We start from the raw sequence: 18,792 nt of genomic DNA, 5'->3' as shown, positions 1-18,792 counted from the left end.
AGTCTGGGTTAGGTTAGTTGTATTTACTACTTCACTTTTCCTTAGTGTAGACTAACCCAGAATGTTCTGTTTTCTCATCGGTTGTGTTAATTATTGAAGAGATTTCAGAATCGCTGTATGTATCGTATATACTGTTTATGGTCAGTCTTTTCATATTATAAAGATCAAACAAGTTAATGAGATATAATCTTTAACATAAAAATTACTTCTGCCACACAGTCCTGTATTGACTTAGTTATAGCATTAACGTATGACTTTCTTGGCTATAGGAAATCACAGATCCAGGATTATCATTTTATCAAATCTAAAGTAAATCAAATGGAAATAACAAATAGAAGGGCCTTTCTAGGGGCCATATATAAAAATTAGGGGAAAAAAATACACAAAAACAGGTGGCAGTATCTTATTCTAGGATTTTTTAGCATAGCAAACTTCCAAACTTTGTCTTCATAGAATTCGTAATTCAGGTAAACTGGCAAATTTCATTTCTTGTTCGAAGAGTCTCGCTCTAAATCTTCACCAAAATGGATATGCCTTGGTTTTTTACACCTTCTCTCCCATTTCCTGTTGTTGTCTCAGATAATTCCTTGTTCTGGTCTACAAGACTTAACAAAGGAAACAAGAGAACACTGACAGGAGTTCATTCTTTTTTGTTCATTCTTGCTGCATAATGTGGTCACACCAGCCACATATCCTGCTCTGGTCCTAACTGCATCTGTGTAATTTACTGTAACAGCATATTGGCATATTGCTAATAGTTTGATTCCTCAACAAAAATCTAGGTGGTGATTTAAACTGGGAAAAAAAAAAAAAAAAAAGCTGAGCATGTCTGATTTTTTTTTTTTTTAATTTAACTTTGAATTTCACTTTTATCTGTTGACTGCTAATTAGATATTTTTAATTTCTGATTTGTTAAATTCTAATTTTATTGACACCAGCTGTGTTCTAAGTCTTCATTTTCAACCTGGTACTTCTAAGCTGTTACTAACTGCAGTATTACTAGGTGCACTCTTGGCTTGGGCTAGAAGTAGTATTGCTTTAAAAGAGCTGGAGATGGTGTTAAATATTAGTGGAAAGATTAAAAGATTAATAGAGTTAGTTATAACTAATAGAGTACATTTCTAGCCTTCTACAATTTAAAATCTTCCCTGTTTTTCCTCCCACCCAAAGTTTTGTATTGATCTTCCTGCATGTGTTTCTAGAAAAGCTGAAGCAGGCGAACAGAATGTGTGTTTGGCTGCTTCTGTAAATTCAACTTTGGCTATGTGTGTAGTAGTGTGGGGAAAGAAGTCTTTCCTTTTCCTCTCAGAAAATATCAAATAAATCCCATTTATTATAGAGCAGACTATGAACTGTGATCATGAAATCTGTTCAAAATATTGGCATGGATTGCTACTCAGTGGCAGTGGCAGCAGAGAATCACAGCATGAGGTTTTTTTTTCCCTTCCACTACGTATGTTTATCATTATTTGTAAGACACCATTGGCTCATAATTTACATTTCAGTTAAAAAAAAAAAAGAGAATATAGCAAATATACATTGAAATAAATGTATTATCTGTCATTCTTGACTTTTCTAATTAGATTTCTCATAAAATTCATTTTTCATTTCAGTTGCAGAAAAGCTGTACTTAGCCTTAACGAAGTTAACTAAGCTTGTATTTTCAACAAGAGCTGCTATGTCATTGATTAAATTCCATTTTCCACATTGAAGCTGATTCTGAAAACAGTGGGAAATGACTGTGACATTTCATAAATATTTTAGTTTTACATCTCGTTTTTATAGTGAGGCTTCAGTACATGCACTGGGAACGTAGAACTTCTGTTCTTTGTGGGTTTTTTGTAAGTTTGGAAATTTCTGTTAAGTAGTACCTTCATTTTTTATTTTATTATGTTAGTGCAGTATCTTACAGTGTGTCGTGTTGTTTTTTTCTTTCATTGTTGTGTAAGTAATTCATCCCTGCTTTAAAATATTGTGATCTGCAATGTGGGAGATTGTAAAAGGTAAATATTCCTCACTATATGCACTTTTCCTGTGTCCACACCTCTGAAGAGCTCTCTGAAGATCTCAGTTGTGTAGAATGTCAGATATTTGAAGACAGTCCTGAACTGCAAGATTTTGATAATTACATACTGCCTGGGTTAGTATAGTTAGGAGTTAGCAGGAAGCAGCTTGGATGGATAGTTTTGCTGTGCTACTACTTCTCCCTTTTCAGCCTTCCTCTGCTTATTGCTCCAAAAGGAATGGCTGCAGTGATTTAGGGAGAGGGGGCATCTTACTGTGTTAGTGGTAGTCTTTGAACTTCCAACTTTTTCCTGTTTACACAGAAATAGAAAGGTTGCAACTTGGTCCCAGTAATTTTGCCAAAGGCCATTCCAGTGCCTGAGGTCATAGGGTTGTATTTCTGAAGATGTGACAAGCACTTTTAATTTATTACAGTACATGTTGTTGTTAGGGGCAAAAGGATTTATAATTATATAACAAATCTTTATAATAGTTTTAAAGTATTTTATTATGAATCCCAATTATAGATACAGGAATTAAAAATGTTCTATATAATGTATAATATAGCACAGCATACTGTGGGAATCTATTAAAGTGACTTATTAACATTTTGTGATATAACATAACAGTGAGTAGACTTGAATGATGTTGGGTATGTTAAAAATGGTGAACATAGAATCAGTCTTTTTGAGTTATATTTATTAAATCAGCAAGTTGGGCAGATAGTCTTTTTTTCCCTGCTCCATGCTCTGGATGCACTTTATCCTTTTGTGGAGTACATCTTTTTTCAGTTTAAATTTAATCTGTGCATTTCAGCTTTTCAGCTAACATGATTTCAAATGAAAATTCCACCAGTGTCCAATCCATTTCCCAATGTTTGTGACGTACCTTGATTTGTTTGATTCTCTACAGTCGAAGGTATTTCTGTGACTATTGGAAATGTATCTGGTAAAATGCTATTAAAGTGCATCTATAACTTTTTTTTTCCCTTTGTTTGCAATGTGTAACAAACTTTGTGAATGTCTATTGGGAAACAGAGTGAACAAAGGGGACATACCAGCTTAAAAGTATTAGCAGCTATTAATTCTATGTTGTTGAACCATTACTGGTGAAAATGCGTTTCATAGTTTGGTCACTGAAAATAAATGTGTAATTATATATGTAAAATGGGATACTTGATTTTTGTCTCTGAACGTACGATGATGTTTCTGCTATTTAAAATGCAGCTAGCTCTCATCTATAAGGTGGAACCTTTACCTGAGACTAATTTGAACTCTAAATTCTTAAGATGTTAGAAGTTTAAAGGTCATACAAGAATGAATTAGCTAGATTATTTTTTTTCCTTACAACAGCAATTCAATTCAGCTATATGATGTCCTCTTGGGAATTTTTCAGGTGACTTTTAAAATTCATTATTACAGAGGTTGTCTTTCTTTGAGATTGTACCTGTGTTATGTAAAACAACTCCTAGCTGCTGAGAAAAGCTTTCAGTAAGGACTTGTAGTTGTGTTTTATAGGCTCCAATTTGTCAGTTTGGGCCAAAAAATCAAGAGTTTTATTGAAACGTTAAACTATTGGTGTCATTGCACTGTGGACGAATAATAGCTATAAAAAGTTTTATTAAACTGAAACGTGCTATAATTAAAATACATTTAATGATTAGTAATATGGTTGCTGTTCGAAGTGGCCATCCCATATGATACTGTTTTGAAACTTTCAGCGGTCTTTGGGGAAAGAGGGTAAATGTTTCACCTTAAGAGAGTAAGAGCCAGTAAAGAAATGTGTGTGCAAGTGTGTGTTTATTATATACCCTTTAACTATTTGATTAAAGAAGAAATCACAGCGGTACACAGATGCTTTAAGCATTACATCAAATGGTCCTTTATAGTTTTTATTTTGGAATTACGATAACCACTAAAAAAATCTTTCTACCAAAGAGGGTTTTAGTTATGCTTCCTGATTTATGTTTCTTATTGATGGGCATAGCAGAGCTGATGTCTGATCTTTGCAACAAAGAAATGAGAGAGTATAAAACATACAGAGATTACTAAGACAGATTCCTCAGTTTTTCCATATTTGTTTTGTTATGCTGTCGAAAACATTGCGCAGTACTGAATAGAGTAAGGGGAATGGTCTGGTAAATGCAATATGTAAAATGTCTGCTGAGAGTGTTTGAGTTACACACAATTAAGCAACCGCACACTATCAAAATAAGTATTGCAGCCCTGTGAAATTTTGTTTGTGCAGAATACAAACTAAGTAAACTGTTAGCTTATTGCATTATCATTTATACTGTGGTAAGAGATGACAAATGAATTGGACAAATAAATTTTCATGACAGCTTTGCGAGGATTGCCTAATTATTTTAATGTTGTGAGAGCTACTATATTGGAATTGATAAGTGTTAAGGGGTGAGAAGTTTGAAGCAGTCTGTAACAGAATTATACTCATGAATGTACTAAAAAATGTTTTCCATAGCTACTTAGCCTGTGCTTGAAATCTGTGGGTTTGTATGTGTATGTGAGCTTTGTTTTTATCATACAAACTCAGTATCACCACTACACACATGCTATTTCCAGCACATATTTTTAACATCACTTTCCATAATTTCAAAGCGATTTTGCTATTATATAATGCCTTGGTGCGTCACGTGCGACTGTAGTGGTGTGATGGTTCATGATAGTTAGTTTTATAACTCCCAGATTTTTTTTCAGTTTTGTTGATCTAGAAAGCATTAATAATAAAATTTTCTGCGCTTTGTCAGTGTGCTACAAATAATCTTCAGTATTTTGAGTTTTACTATCCTAGAGTTGATTTTTGTTGTTTGATTTTTTTTCTGTTTTTCACTTTTACTTGCTGAAATGTTCCTTTATGAAAAGCAGGTGGCATTACAATATACAGCATTGTTATTTGTGTGATGAATTGACCCATGGCGTTATATAATATCAAAATTCAAAACAAAAAAGATCACGCATATACTGTATTACTGTATTTGAATAGAGAAGTTCATATGCAGAATACCAGAATCCACATTTTGGTATGTGCATGTTTGCCTGTGTATGTGTGGTGTTGTGTAAAATGATGTAACAGATAACATTTTTTGTTCAGAGATTTTCTGTTCAGAGATCTGTTCCCCAGCTTTGTCAGTAGTTTGCTATTTACATGTATATTGTGATGTTCTAGCCACTTCTGTTTCGGTTAAATTTTGTAATAATAGTTATAATAGAAAAAGTTCCGTTCTTTTCTCAACATCATCTGCCATGTGTGCTTTGGTCCTTGACCTTTAAATTCAGGCTCCTTTCTTGTATTTGTTCTTTTGTGAAAATGGAGTAACTTTTTTTTTTCTCTCATGATTTAACCCAGCAGGCAGCTAAGCACCCCATAGCCATTTGCTCAGTCTCCCTGAAGTGGGATGGGGGAGAGAACTGGGGGAAAAAATAAAATAGAACTATTGGGTTGAAATAAAAACTATTTTTTAAGGCAGAAAAGTAAGAAAGAAAAGGGAGAAAAAAATCGCGGTGATGACTGCATGTGTGTAGTATGTAGTGTGGCTCTACTCTGCTGCCAGAGGAACTGAGAAAAATGCACTCATTCCCAATGAGGCTAATTTGGCCTTTCAGTAGTTACCTTCTGGATGTGCCTGTCACTCCAGAGATACAGATGAGTTCTGCCCCTTTATAACTTGATGGCCTTAAGGTATGCTGTACACCAGCATCCACTTGGGCCTTTTGCTCTGCAGTTCTGATACGTCAGACCATCAAATCCAGTCTGATAAACCCAACTGTCCCTTTTCTCCACCTGTCTGAAGGCAGGGCTGCTCTTCTTCTGGTTATTTTGTTACTCATTTCTTGTGAATGCAAACTTAAAGGCTCATTATCAAAGTCAAAAATGAGATCAGACCATCTTCTCTGTCTGGGAAACTGCCTGCTGGAAACTGGAGTGGCCATTTTCCTGGAAGAACAGCCTTTGTCACTTTGTCAAGCAGTGTTGAGAGATATGACAACCTCTGATTCAGGACTTAAAAGGATTAACTCAGATATTTGAAAGAAAATTTACGCTTTTGCTTTTGCTTTCACAAATTATATGAAAGAACTGCTCAGTATTAAAATAATTATCCTCCATACCTGCCAAGGTAGATGCTTGGGTGGATTGTTTGGCATACAACCAAAGCTGAAGGTAATTCCATATTGTTAAATGTTGGTGTAGACATACTGTGAATTGAAGAAACCACAGCAGAGGATGTGGAATTTGAGAGATAGTCTTTGAAGAGCACACTTTTCAAACTGTGAGATTCCTTCTGCTTGGCTAGCTTTTTGAGGAAAAATGCACAACATTGAAAAGTCATTACAGAAGACTCATGCAGTCTAGTATTTGAAGTGGTTCATGCTTAGCTGCTCCTTGGCTTGTAATTCTCATTTCCTGTATTTTTTCTTCCTTTTGCTTTCTTTTTTCACCTTTGTTTCTGCTCTTAATCATACATTGCAACCCTTCTTCATTCATTTCACCTCATGTTTTGCTTTTGAACTCCAACATACATTAATTTGCATGAATCTTCTTAGACAGATCTACATTGCACTGATCTATGAAGTGTTCAGTTACAAGACACATTGCTTTTATGCAAAACAGTTGCAAATGAAAGTTCAGTGACAGATGAAGAATAAAGATGTGACTATTAAAATTACGAAGTCAGTAAGAGATGAAGTCTTGTATTTTTCTTGTTGTCTTTCTAAATTTTTGTCACATTTATCTGTGAATTCTGACATTTGATAGTAGGATTTCCTCACCTCTCCTCCCCCAAAAAATAAATTGTTGAAGAATATGTTTTAAATGAAAATTCTCTTCACTTTCTAGTTACTTTTTTAGAATGAATTCCATATTTTAGTAATTGCAGAAAGATAACTGCAGAAATAAATGTGTAAGAAGTATTTCAAATGTAATCAGGAAACAAATGCTTGATGCAGATTTGTTGCAGGTCATATAAAATCTGATTTTAAATAGATGCAAATGCTGTTATTAGTTTACATTTTTATTTAAAGTTTGAAAACCATATTTGCACCTTTGAAACATACAAGTGCCAACAAATTTCTTTGACTAATTGTGTTTTCAGGCTTAATTGTTTAATGTGTTGCCTGCAAACACCCACTTACTTCTATCAACTGTGCTTCTACATTTTGTTAAATTTATGTTCCTGTTTCATTGTCACTGGAAACTTAGATGGGAAGTTGGTCAGTGCAGGTCTTGCAGCTCTTTGGTGTTCTGACAGCAAGCACATAGTATTAATGCTTACTTTCTTGAGGCATATGATGTTAACTTGCTTTGTGTAAAATTGCTACACTCCCAGCTGATTTATGTGAGCAGAAAAAGATTAAAACTAAGGCAGGTGAGATGCAGTTGTGGTTCAGGTCTCACTCTTGCCTATTTGTGCTTGTCTTGTCAGCTCTGGATAGAACAGGTCCAAAGCAGATGTGTGAATGACAGCTTTTTGGAGCACTTCCTCTTATTCCCAGATAAACGGCATATGTGTTAACACGCATAAACTGGCACAGATGATGGAAAAGGCAATATGGCAATTTAAGTTTATTTTAAACTTCTTATAAACTTCTTATGTCATGATTTCTGGAAACTACACAGATGCTATTGTAAGCAGATTTCTGATTTCTGTCACTTGGGCGACTAATGCTCTAGTTCTGACAAAAATGAGAAAAGGTGGTTTCAGAGGTTTTGGTATTGTTGGCTGTGGTTTTGTTTGCTTTAATAAAATTGTTAGTTTTACTAACGTGTTCCAAGTAGATACGGATCACTTCATCTTACCTCAGTTATTTAGTTTCAGTTCCAGTTTATTCTAGGCCACTGACTTCTGTTACTCAGATTTGCTAGGCAAAATGTGAAATAAGGCACAATGCATACATTTTGGGTTCTCATGAAATGCTTTGAACTGTTTCATTACTGTGGTTGTCCTGAGGGAAAAAGTGTTGTATCATAGTTGTATCATCTTGTTCTTCTATTGAGATCAGGTGGAGCATGTTCAGGAATTCTTGGTATTCCTGTGTTTGGAGAAAGCTGAAAAGTCAGCAGATCAAAACGCTTTTCTGTGGTACTAGTTTCTGCCTCAGTGCTTGCTGAAGTATAATATTAGGAGATGAAAAACTTATTTTCTTATTTTAGATTTTTACCTAAATGAGAAGGTGGTTCATACATGTTTGGAAGTCCATTGTTACACTTCCTTTCACTTCACGAGTGACACAAACCTTGCTACGCTAGTTCATGGTTTTGCTCTGAGTGGTTTGGCTTGTATAACTCTCCTTTTCTGATGCACGACAGGGCAGACCCTTCCTCAGAATCCCCTTCATTTTGCAGGAGTAAGAGCAGTTTTGTTTCTAGCCTTTCTTCAGATGTGGTTCTATTATAAAATAGAGCTTTTGCAAGTCCTTGTAGGAAAAAAATAAAAAATAAACAATTCCAGAGATAATTTCTGACTAAAAGAGTCATGATATTGGTAGTTGGGCACAGGACATTATTACTTCCTTCTGGCAGGGGTGATTCCAAGTGGTTCCATTCATAGCTCTTAACCATTCATGTGGTAAGCAACAGCACTCCAGAAACACCTAATAAACAATAACTCTGTCTGGTCATGGAGATGTCTAACTTCCCTATGAGGAAATGTAAACCAGACCTCCAATCCCTAATTCCCCATTCTTCCTAAATCGCTTACTGTTCCCTTTCCTGAATTTGAGAGATCTATAAGAATCTGAAAACTATGTGAATCCTACAGAATGTAGAAGTGGTGTCTGCTCCTCCTCTTAAATGTTGACTGATACTTTGAATAGCCAGAATTCTGACCTCTATGACAGGCATAATCAGCAGTTTATTCTGTGAAGGAATACCCTGACAACCCCATACCCTTCTACATACTTTTCTTTGGTGACACAACATGCACCATTTTCAGCATTTCAGGTTACCTTATAATTTTCCCATAGCCCTAAATTTCATTCACAGGAGATGCATGGCAGGTGAATTAGAGGAATCTAGCGCTGAGGATGAAGACTTCGTAGTGCGCTGTGTGTGGACTGCCGCTTCCTCTTGTTTTATCTGGAGCGTGTGCTGTGGAAGTGGAACTGGGGGTTGTATAAGAGAGCACCATGCAAAACTGCCCTTTAGGTCCACAATTTTAGTACAGGTTGTGGAAGGAAATGTAACAACTTTGAGATATTTTTACTGAGGAGATTTCTGCCAGGGTTGTTCTGTAGAAAAACTTGAATAATGTGGTTAACTCAAAGGTCTGTTCTTCTAAAAAAACTGCATTCTTGAGACATAATTGGCTCATTAGATTATTTATTTAGCATTGCATAACTCAAGATTCTGGCCTCCCAGACACATCAAAATCAAAGTTTCATGCAATATTGGAAATTCGAAGAACTTTCTCAGCTGACACGGATAAGTAGGGCTTCAAAACAGTTTCATAAAGAGTATTTTTCTCCAGGGATTTGAATTTCTTTGTGGAAGAAGAATTGAAGGAAATTACTTCAGACAAGTAGATTCTGTCATGGGGGAAAAATGAATTGTTTAGTGTTAGTTTATTCTTTCTCCAGCTCATAGATCTCCCTCCTTTTTCAGTCTGCTTTCTCCTAGCAAAGTAAACCATCATTTAAAATCACATCACTGACTGGGAAGATTATCAAGTTGGAATGAAATTCCTCTTGATTTTATGCTAATCAAGTAGCTATTGGTTATTTGAATGTGACATTTATCCTAAGCTTCAAGTGGTTAAATCAGGTCATCACATGAAGAAAACTGAAGCTGGAAGGTCTTTGAAATAGAAATCTCTCAACTGAAGAATTCCATGAATAGATCTGAAAGATGTTTCTCTATGTAGAGCAAAAACAGAATCCCTGCAGAAGTCACCTCTGTCATCTTGGATCTTAAGTACTTTGCTGTTCTTCATATTTTATGTCATCCAAGTTATTAGCAGAATTTCATCAATGGCAGCATCAAAACTTCAGTAGAAATCTTATTATAATCTGAATGCATAATGATCATTCATGTCAGGCCTTCCAAATCCAATGACCAGTAATTCAGAGACTGCTTTCATTGTATTTAGTGATACCTCTTTTCTCCCTCCTCAAAGCTTTACCAGTATGAGAACTGTCTTTAAGACTTCAGTAAAGGCTTTACTTTACTCTAAGTTCATAGAGCAGATGATCTCAATCCTTGGGCTTTTTGCATCTGTCCCTATTAGACCACACAGTAACACCTGAATCTTGTTAAGCTTTATCACGCTGGTTGTGTGTGGCTGATAACTTACACTATTTTTCATATTAATTATTCAGTGATTTTGGTAATTGTTTTCCTAACCCTTTGTTTGTCCCAAGGAATTGACTGCAATCTGTAACTCAGTAACAGTTCAGTCCAGCAACAAATGGTAATTTCTTCTGCACAACCAAATTCTACTTCAAGTTTAAGATGTCAGATATTCATGTCATTCCACATCTGTTCTATAAAGCTTTTTTAAAAACCCTGACAAACCTAGGATTTTTCTTCCATTATTTATTCCATCAGCTAAATAAAAAGTTTGGTGGTTCCTGTAAACAGTCTAAACAGTCAAAGGATGTGTTGATCCAGAAGATAAATCTTGTTTGATGGCCCACTGGGTTTTTATAACATTTAGCCTTCAGAAATTATCTTCTCTGAAGAGGTAGACACAAATAGTTTTATATGTAGGATGACAGAATATTGAAATCTGTGATGATGGATGAAATACTATAAAGAAGTTAAAAGCTGGAAACTATTGGAATTTTCTGGTGGCTTTTGATGACCTGTTTTATCAGCATATGGGTTGCATAAGAGGTTTTCATACTCTGAAGTCAGTGTCACTGTAGGCGTGCAGGCTGAACTATCTCAAGATGAGTAATACATTGTCCCACATTGTCCTAGTGACTACTGTGTCGAAAGATAATAGTACCATAAACAAAAGCAGAATTGGATTAAAATACTACAAGGGTCATAACTGAAAGATACTCAATACCATTTTGTTAATGTATTTACCCGTAAAATAACAACATACTACTGGTCATTAAGTTAAGAGATAGTTCAGTATTCGATACTGAAATCCATACAGTTGGTTTTTGCCTGTTTTTCCAAGTCCAGAGAAGTTTGTTTGAAATCTCCTCCTACTGCTTAATGCATCAGTTTCTTCATAATAAGTGCTTCAGTTCTGAGAGCTCACTTACTCAGTGTTCAGTTCATATCCCTTTTCCATCTGTGTTCCCTGGATTTGCTTTTGCAAAATGAAGGAGTTTTGTCTTTCAGAGCGGGAAGGTCACAGGAAGCGATTCAGGAGGTGTCATTGACCTTACACTGGATGATGAGGATGATGTCTCTTCTCAAGGTAAGTGTAAAAGATTTTCCTGACAGCTGGGACAGTTGAGCTGCAAGTATTATTTCGTGCCCTTGAATGATAGGAAGGAGATTCAGTTCAGTGTTTTTTAATCTCTGCTGTTTCTGTAAAGCAGGGTGGTGACTAGAGAATTCTGATAGGCCTTAAACAAAAGGAGTTCTGCTTAGTATAAAATACTGTCTTTAAGTTTTTTCCTTTTTCCTTTAATCTAAGAGATGTTGCTTTCTATGTTTAAATCTGTTAGAAATAAATAATCTGAAGTAATTTGAGAAGTTTAAATTATTACATTTTTGAAACCTCCTCTAGACAGATTTTGTCTTTGTTGACTAAATAATTAAAGACTTTTTACAGTTGGCATTCAGGCATTAGATTGTTAGAGTTTCTAATCCTTTTTTTCCTCTTAAATAAACTGTGTAAATAACAAATGAAGATCTGATCTGTTCTCTGCTTTGTGTCTGTGTGCCAACATTAGAGTAAATACAGTTGTGCTTTTACATCCTTTGACAGTGTGGTTGCACCTCATTGCTCTGACTGTAGTGTTGCAAGCCCATTTTTTTGCATGGAAATTAGCCCCTCTTCTTTTCCATGTTGTGGTTTAGATTTTTAGTTTTGCTCTACACCTGCACCTCAGTAGTGATGATTTTCACTTTATGTTCATTTCCAGAAATCAAATTGTCCTTTCTCTCGAGTTCCATATTTTTAGTGAAGATGATATTTTGTTCATTTTGCATTGGAACAGTTCCTACATTACTTCTGACCTTAACTCTGTGCTTACTGTGTACTTCGTCTTCATTTTTCCTTGCTGATTTTTTATTTACACCACTAAATAACCTTTTGCTAGGGGTACCTAAATCGGTTAGCTTTCCTAGTTTCTAGCTGGTGGAATCCTGACCTAGTTTCCACAGCTGGAATCTCAGCAGGACTCTCGATTTGTTAGGCATAAATGATCATGCTTCCATGTGAGATAAAAACAGAACAATTCATGTTAGCCCAGACTGTCCTTGTTATCTAAATGACCCTTTTATAACAGTAGTATGTCTGGATTCCTACTGGTTGGATCATGAGCACATCTTCTCTAGATCATGACTAAGAATGCACTCATTCAAATTATGCGTCATTTAAATGATGCAGTGGCATTTATAGTGTGTAGAAATCTGTAAGTGACTATTCAAAGTGACTGTGTGTGTACATCTCTATAGTAATCTCTTGAAGGAATTTGCTGGACACTGAGAAGTCTCTCATACCAATATGAAATACAAGAAGATTGAACTAATCACAAGACCTGTTACTTTATGAAACAGCAGGAAATATCTCACTTTGTATTTTCAAAACAAGGATCTCTTCACTGCTTCTTCTATATGCTGCTTTGTTCACTGAAAGAAAATTGTTTTTGTCAAATGACTTCAGCAAAGTAGCTCAGCTTCAATCTACAGATGGGACAATGCAGAAAGTCTGCAATTTATTTTGTGTTACTTTTGAAGTCATGAATTGTGTTAGGTTATCATACAAGAGTCTGTGAAGGGTACTGCTACTTTAAGCTGTCAGTAGCTGGTGTTAAAGACAGTGTGATCATCAAAATACTTTCCGCTTCCTCATAAATAAATAAACATCTTGAGCCACACTGCCATTAGCCCTGTTCTTGCATGTAACTTCATTAGCATACTTGATTGATAGTTTCTAAACATGTTCTTCAATATATTGCTGATATGTATTCTCAAGAGTGTAGTATTTTCTATTTCTACATTGTGTGCTCTTTTCTGAACTAGTGGTTGCTGCATGTGCAGTTTTGTCAGGGCAAATCATTTTTGAATGGCTGCCCTTAAAACTTACTCTCTTAATTTTGTGTTCTCTAGTTTTTGGCGGTGCCTTATCTGCCCACTGTTGGTCTAATCTGGCTTAAAAATACAGCTTCCCAGTTCTCCTTGTGGACAAAAGGTCTGTTTACATACAGATTTGCACTCAAATTTTTTTACGATGCCATATAGTGAAATACAAATACAGGTGCTGTATTTCTCAGTTCTCCCAGTCAGTGGGAGTCACGTTGACAATGTGACCCAATCAGTGGGTAAGTCATGTTGACAATGTGACAAAACAAAATTTAAAATCTTCTAAATTTTTTTAATAATAAAGCTATTTTCCTTTATTAAGAAAATAGTATGAAAATTCAAAACAGCAATAAATGGATGACTAACATATCAAACAAAGGGAAGAGTCAGCAAAAAAAAAGGGTATAGGCGCCAGGAGAAGACAAGAATTATTACTTAAAAAAAATAAGTTTAACACAGCAATGTTTAAGCCCTTTTTAAGGTTTAGGCCACTCCTTTCTTGGTGGAAAAAATCAGGTTTTCAAATTACGCAGAAACCTCATAATGATAGAATGAAACATTATGGAGTATAGGATGGAAAATAATTGACATGATGAATGTGAGGAACTGAATGAAATTTTAACAGTTTGGTTTGCAGAATGAAAAGATGAAAGAAATGTGCTAGAAAATATTCTTTGATAATCTGAATGACAGGAAATGAACAGATCTGTGATGTTCTAGTTCTGTTTGCAGTTGTCATTGTTATTGCTATTTTGTTTTACAGCAGAGGCCAAGAAGCAGAATCAGACACCTCCTACAGCACAGAGCATCCCTGCCCAGCCTTTGTCTCGCCCCCTACCACCTTTGCAGCCAAACCCCCTGCAGCAAACAGGCGTGCCAACAAGTGGGCCTTCCCAGACCACTATACATGTATTACCTACAGGTAACATCATTTCTGTTATTTTGTCTGTTATTTTGTTATGGGTTTGGTTGGTTTTTTTTCTGTAGATAATTGTTGGGCATTAGAATCGTCTTAGAACTGATCAGTTCTGTGGACTCTTAATTGCTTGTATTCAGTTGTGATTTTTATCTTCTCCACAGCTATCAGACCTCAGAACTACTTTTATTTACTCAGATCAGATATAGTAATCGTTGGGTTTTTTATGATCTTTTTTTCCTATTTTTGGATTTATTAGCAATAGAGAATTAGGGTTTGTTTCTTTTTCTTCAGTCTTTTCTTCTTTGGGCTATTATTTTTATCTGTTCTGTTTGGAATTTGGATATATGCTGACATCGTTACTGTTTCAGGTGAAAATTACCATTACCATTTGTTTATGCTATTTTCCCCTTTCTTGCACTATCAGAAACAGAATTTTGTGGCGATAGCTTTTATTTTGCATGTTCTGGGATTACATTCTAGGTTTTGGTTTGTCTCTCTTTTTCCAGCTCCGACAACAGTGAATGTAACTCATCGACCAGTGACTCAAACAGCTGCAAAACTTCCTATACCACGAACCCCAACTAACCATCAGGTGGTCTATACCACTATTCCCGCACCACCAGCTCAGAATTCTGTAAGAGGAGCTGTCATGCCAAGTCCAAGTTTAAGGCCAGTCAACCCACAGGCTGGAGGTAAGGGATTCTTTCTCCCAGGCACATTTTAGCACAGCAGAGCTTCATACATTCTGCCTAATGGATGTAGATTGTTTTGTGTTGTTGTTTTGTTTTGTTTTACAATACTAGTCCAAATTAGAGGTTATTTTTTTGCTAACCAAAAGAATTGAGAAAATTTCCAGCTATTAAGAAATATTTCACACTACAGCTATGTAAATGAGGAAAAAAAGGAATGAAGTTATTTCACACACTGCTTCTGCTAACTCTGTATCTCTGGATGGCATTCCGAGTGCTTCGCAAGATATCGGAAAGTAATGTCATGAGCACAGCTGTTCTGGAGGATATTTTGTTATTAAGCTTGCAAGATTAAAATCTATATGTATGTAGTAAATCATGTTTGATTTCCCATCTGAAATTCTGTCATGATCTCTTATGTCCTGTGGTCAGCAAGTTTTCATATTTTAAGTCGAGACAGAATTTCTCACCAAGTGCATCAGTTTCTGATGCATGATTGTGTTTCTTTGTCTAGGTATGTCAGCAAGTTCTTCTAAACTTTGCTAGCGTAACTAGTGTCTTCCTATAGCAGAAAAATATATGAATTAAGAACTCTATCTTCACAATAAAAACCTTGATGTTAAATAGTAGTTTATATTTTGCTATTAAGTGGGGGGATTTTAACTGCTTTTTTAGCTCCCCACAATTTCTCTACTATGCTTTTTCAACATGGTTTAACGTAAGTTTCTCTGTTCTGTTGGTACAGACTGAAGTTACATTTATGTGACATCCAGGTAGTGAATTTTCTTAGACACCATCTGTATAAGTCAGATTCAGAACATTGTGCTTGGACAGTGTGAGATTGTGCCTCTATAAAGTCCTCCAGATTTATGGTTCTGAATTCTTAGAAAAAAGAACATCCATGCATATTTGTAGCCATTTAATTCTAAGCATCTCTTACAACTAGGTTCACTTGCATTGCCTGGGGTTGTGAAAAAATCAGCAGTGCTAGCTAAGCAGAACTTGATCAGACAGTTCTTGAGCAATGTCTATGGAATGTCAGGTTGTGAGGAAATAAGCGTTCCTTTCAGAGTATTTGTTTGTATTTCTTAAACTCACAATACTGCTGCTCCACACACACTTGAGTTCATATTCTTCTTTTCAGAGGTACCTCTACATCTTGTGTTCCTGGTGGCAGAAGACCATAAAAGGCAGGATAACCTCAATCCACCTTAGTTTTTGTCACTGTTACTCTTAGCTGCAAGTCAAACCTGTGCAGTCTGTCTGCTGTTTTGGAAGGAGTTTTGAGTCACTAAAATTAGTTGTATTTTCTACTTTGTACCAAATTTGTATCGGGCATGGAAGATACTTAAGGTGTTGCTGAAGAACTTAGAATAGATAATATGCTATTTTAAAGCTTTCTGTAGGAGAACTTAATGAGAGTGTTTTTCAGATGAGATCAGACAACAGTAGATCTCTTTGTAGTGTTGTTCTGCTGGTCCATTGATAGAATCTGCTCAAAAATTCTCAAAAAGGTTTCCAATAAAAGTAAATAAGATTCAGGTTGACAGAACCGTGAATAACCTAATCAAAGAGCACTCTTCTGCTGGAGATTGGGCCAGATCGTCTCCAGAGATTCCTTCAAACCTGGACCTCTCTGTAATTCTGTTACTGTTAAAAGCATTTACATGAACATACTTTTCAAGTCAGAATATGATGCAGTACTGTTGCCTGATAAGCCAAATAATACATAAGAAACTGACAGTTCTTCCCTAATATTATGATTTCCATGTACCACAGGACAAGGACACCAGATTGTTGGCCTGAGCAGGTTGAAGATCAGTTTATATGGAATACAGATTATTTCAAGGCTTCACATTTGCATATCAGATATAGATGTTTCACTTAATTGTAGCAAAAAAGTTATTGCATTCTTTGATCTCTTTTATCTGACAGCTGTCAGCTGTCCTTGATCATCTTTTAGCCCATTCTGGATTTTTAACCATCCTTATTATATGGCTTTTAAATACAGAAATGCTGGTGATAATCTGTTTTGGTTTTTACTATCATTTAAATTGTTTTTAGGGTCAGTAGCAGGTGCTTAAGTAGTAAAATCTCTCCACTCTTTCTTCAGAAGATTGACTCATCCAGTGTGTTTTGCAGTGTTGTAGGTTTGTACTGCTACTTTAACCAAGTAGTTAGGTGTACCAGATCTTCACAAAGATGCACTCAGAAGCAGTATTAACTGTGTACTTTATATGTTCTTAAGTTACTTCTGTCCATCTCTCTTCAGATTATTGTAATTTCCTGAGACAGAATCACATCATGCTAAAGCAGTGTACTCAGTTGAATTTTCATACATAAGGAATAGCCAGTTTTTGATGACTGTTAATCCTGTAAGAGTTTCCAGTTAGCTTCTTAGATAGGTGTGCTAATAGAAAAAAAGAGATGAAACAGCTAAGATGAAACAGTAAGATTTAGCACTCTATGTGAGTTCACTGTCTCAGTCCTACCGTTTACCTGGATGTCTGACTCTCATCAGTTGTGTTCAAGCTGATGACTGTTTATAGAAAGAAATCATCAAAGAATCGGTGGTTTGCTGAAATATCACTCTATGAGCTACTCTTTCTTTCTATTCTGAAGAATTGGAATGCTTGGATATCATACATTTGGGGATCTGTAAGGAAGAGATTGCCCAAGATCCGTTATTTTCTAGATAGAAATAGAAGAATCATAGAATCACAGAAAGTCAGGGGTTGGAAGGGGCCTCAGAAGATCATCTAGTCTAATCTCCCTGCCGGAGTGGAAACACCTAGATTAGGTCACACAGGAACACGACCAGGTGGGTTTTGAACAACTCCAGAGAAGGAGACTCCACAACCTCTCTGGGCAGCCTGTTCCAGTGTTTTGTTACCTTCATTATGAAAGAAGCTTTTTCTCATATTTATGTGGAACCTCCTATGTTCCAGCTTGCACCCATTGCCCCTTGTCCCGTCCTCTTTACACTCACCCTTCACATATTTATAAACATTAATGAGGTCACCCCTCATTCTCCTCTTCTCCAAGCTAAAAAGACCCAGCTCCCTCAGCCTTTCATTGTAAGAGAGATGCTTCACTCCTTTAATCGTCTCTGTGGCTCTGCACTGGACTCTTTCAAGCAGTTCCCTGTCCTTGAACTGCGAGGCCCAGAACCGTACACAATATCCCGGATACAGTCTCACCAGGGCAGAGTAGAGGGGGAGAAGAACCTCTCTCAACCTAGTAACCACACCCTTTCTGATACACTCCAAGATGCCATTGGCCCTCTCATGGTCATCCTGCTGTCCACCAGAATCCCTAGGTCCCTTTCCCCTATGTTACTCTCCAGCAGGGTACTCCCCGACCTGTACTGGTACCTGGGATTGTTCTTGCCCAGATGCAAGACTCCCTGCTTACCCTTGTTATATTTCATTAAATTTCTCCCTGCCCAACTCTCCAGCCTGTCTGGGTCTCACTGTATGGCAGCATAGCCTTCTGGTGTGTCAGCCACTCTCCCAATTTTGTGTTATCAGCAAACATTGCTGACAGTCCACTCTATTCCCTCATCCAAGTCATTGATGAATATATTGAATAGTACTGGTCCCAATACCGAACCTTGAGGGACTCCACTAGATACAGGCCTCCAAATAGACTCTGTCCCATTGACCACAACTCTCTGGTTTCTTTCCTTTAGCCAGTTCACAGTCCACCTCGCTACCTGATTGTCCAGACCACGCTACACCAAGATAGACCACATCCACTGCTTTACCATCATATACCCACCTGGTTATAGAGTCGTAGAGTCATAGAAAACTTAGAGTTGGAAGGGACCTTTAAAGGTCATCTAGTTCAAATCCCCTGCAGTGAAGATGGACACCCACAGTTAAATCAGGTTGCTCAGAGCTTGATCCAGACTCACCTTGAAAGTCTCCAGGGACAGGGCATCAACCACATCTCTAGTCA

General features: G+C 36.5%; 1 protein-coding gene across 2 annotated transcripts in view; it reads left to right on the top strand.

Moving 5' to 3' along the window:
• ATF7IP (activating transcription factor 7 interacting protein) overlaps positions 1 to 18,792 on the top strand; it is a gene marked incomplete at both ends in the record, with an annotated part of 51,633 nt that overhangs the window by 26,431 nt on the left and 6,410 nt on the right. The window contains 3 exons of one of the 2 annotated variants that reach the window (XM_079549799.1): positions 11,311 to 11,389; positions 13,988 to 14,146; positions 14,650 to 14,835. In XM_079549799.1, coding sequence (XP_079405925.1) covers positions 11,311 to 11,389; positions 13,988 to 14,146; positions 14,650 to 14,835 — 424 coding nt within the window. The remainder of the gene's footprint in view (positions 1 to 11,310; positions 11,390 to 13,987; positions 14,147 to 14,649; positions 14,836 to 18,792) is intronic. The other variant, XM_079549798.1, reaches the window with a different exon arrangement.

The sequence above is a fragment of the Tetrao urogallus genome (genome assembly GCF_951394365.1).
Source record: "Tetrao urogallus genome assembly, chromosome: 1".
Classification (NCBI taxonomy): domain Eukaryota; kingdom Metazoa; phylum Chordata; class Aves; order Galliformes; family Phasianidae; genus Tetrao; species Tetrao urogallus.
The sequence above is the reverse complement of the archived record's forward strand: the minus strand, read 5'-3'. Positions and strand labels throughout refer to the sequence as shown.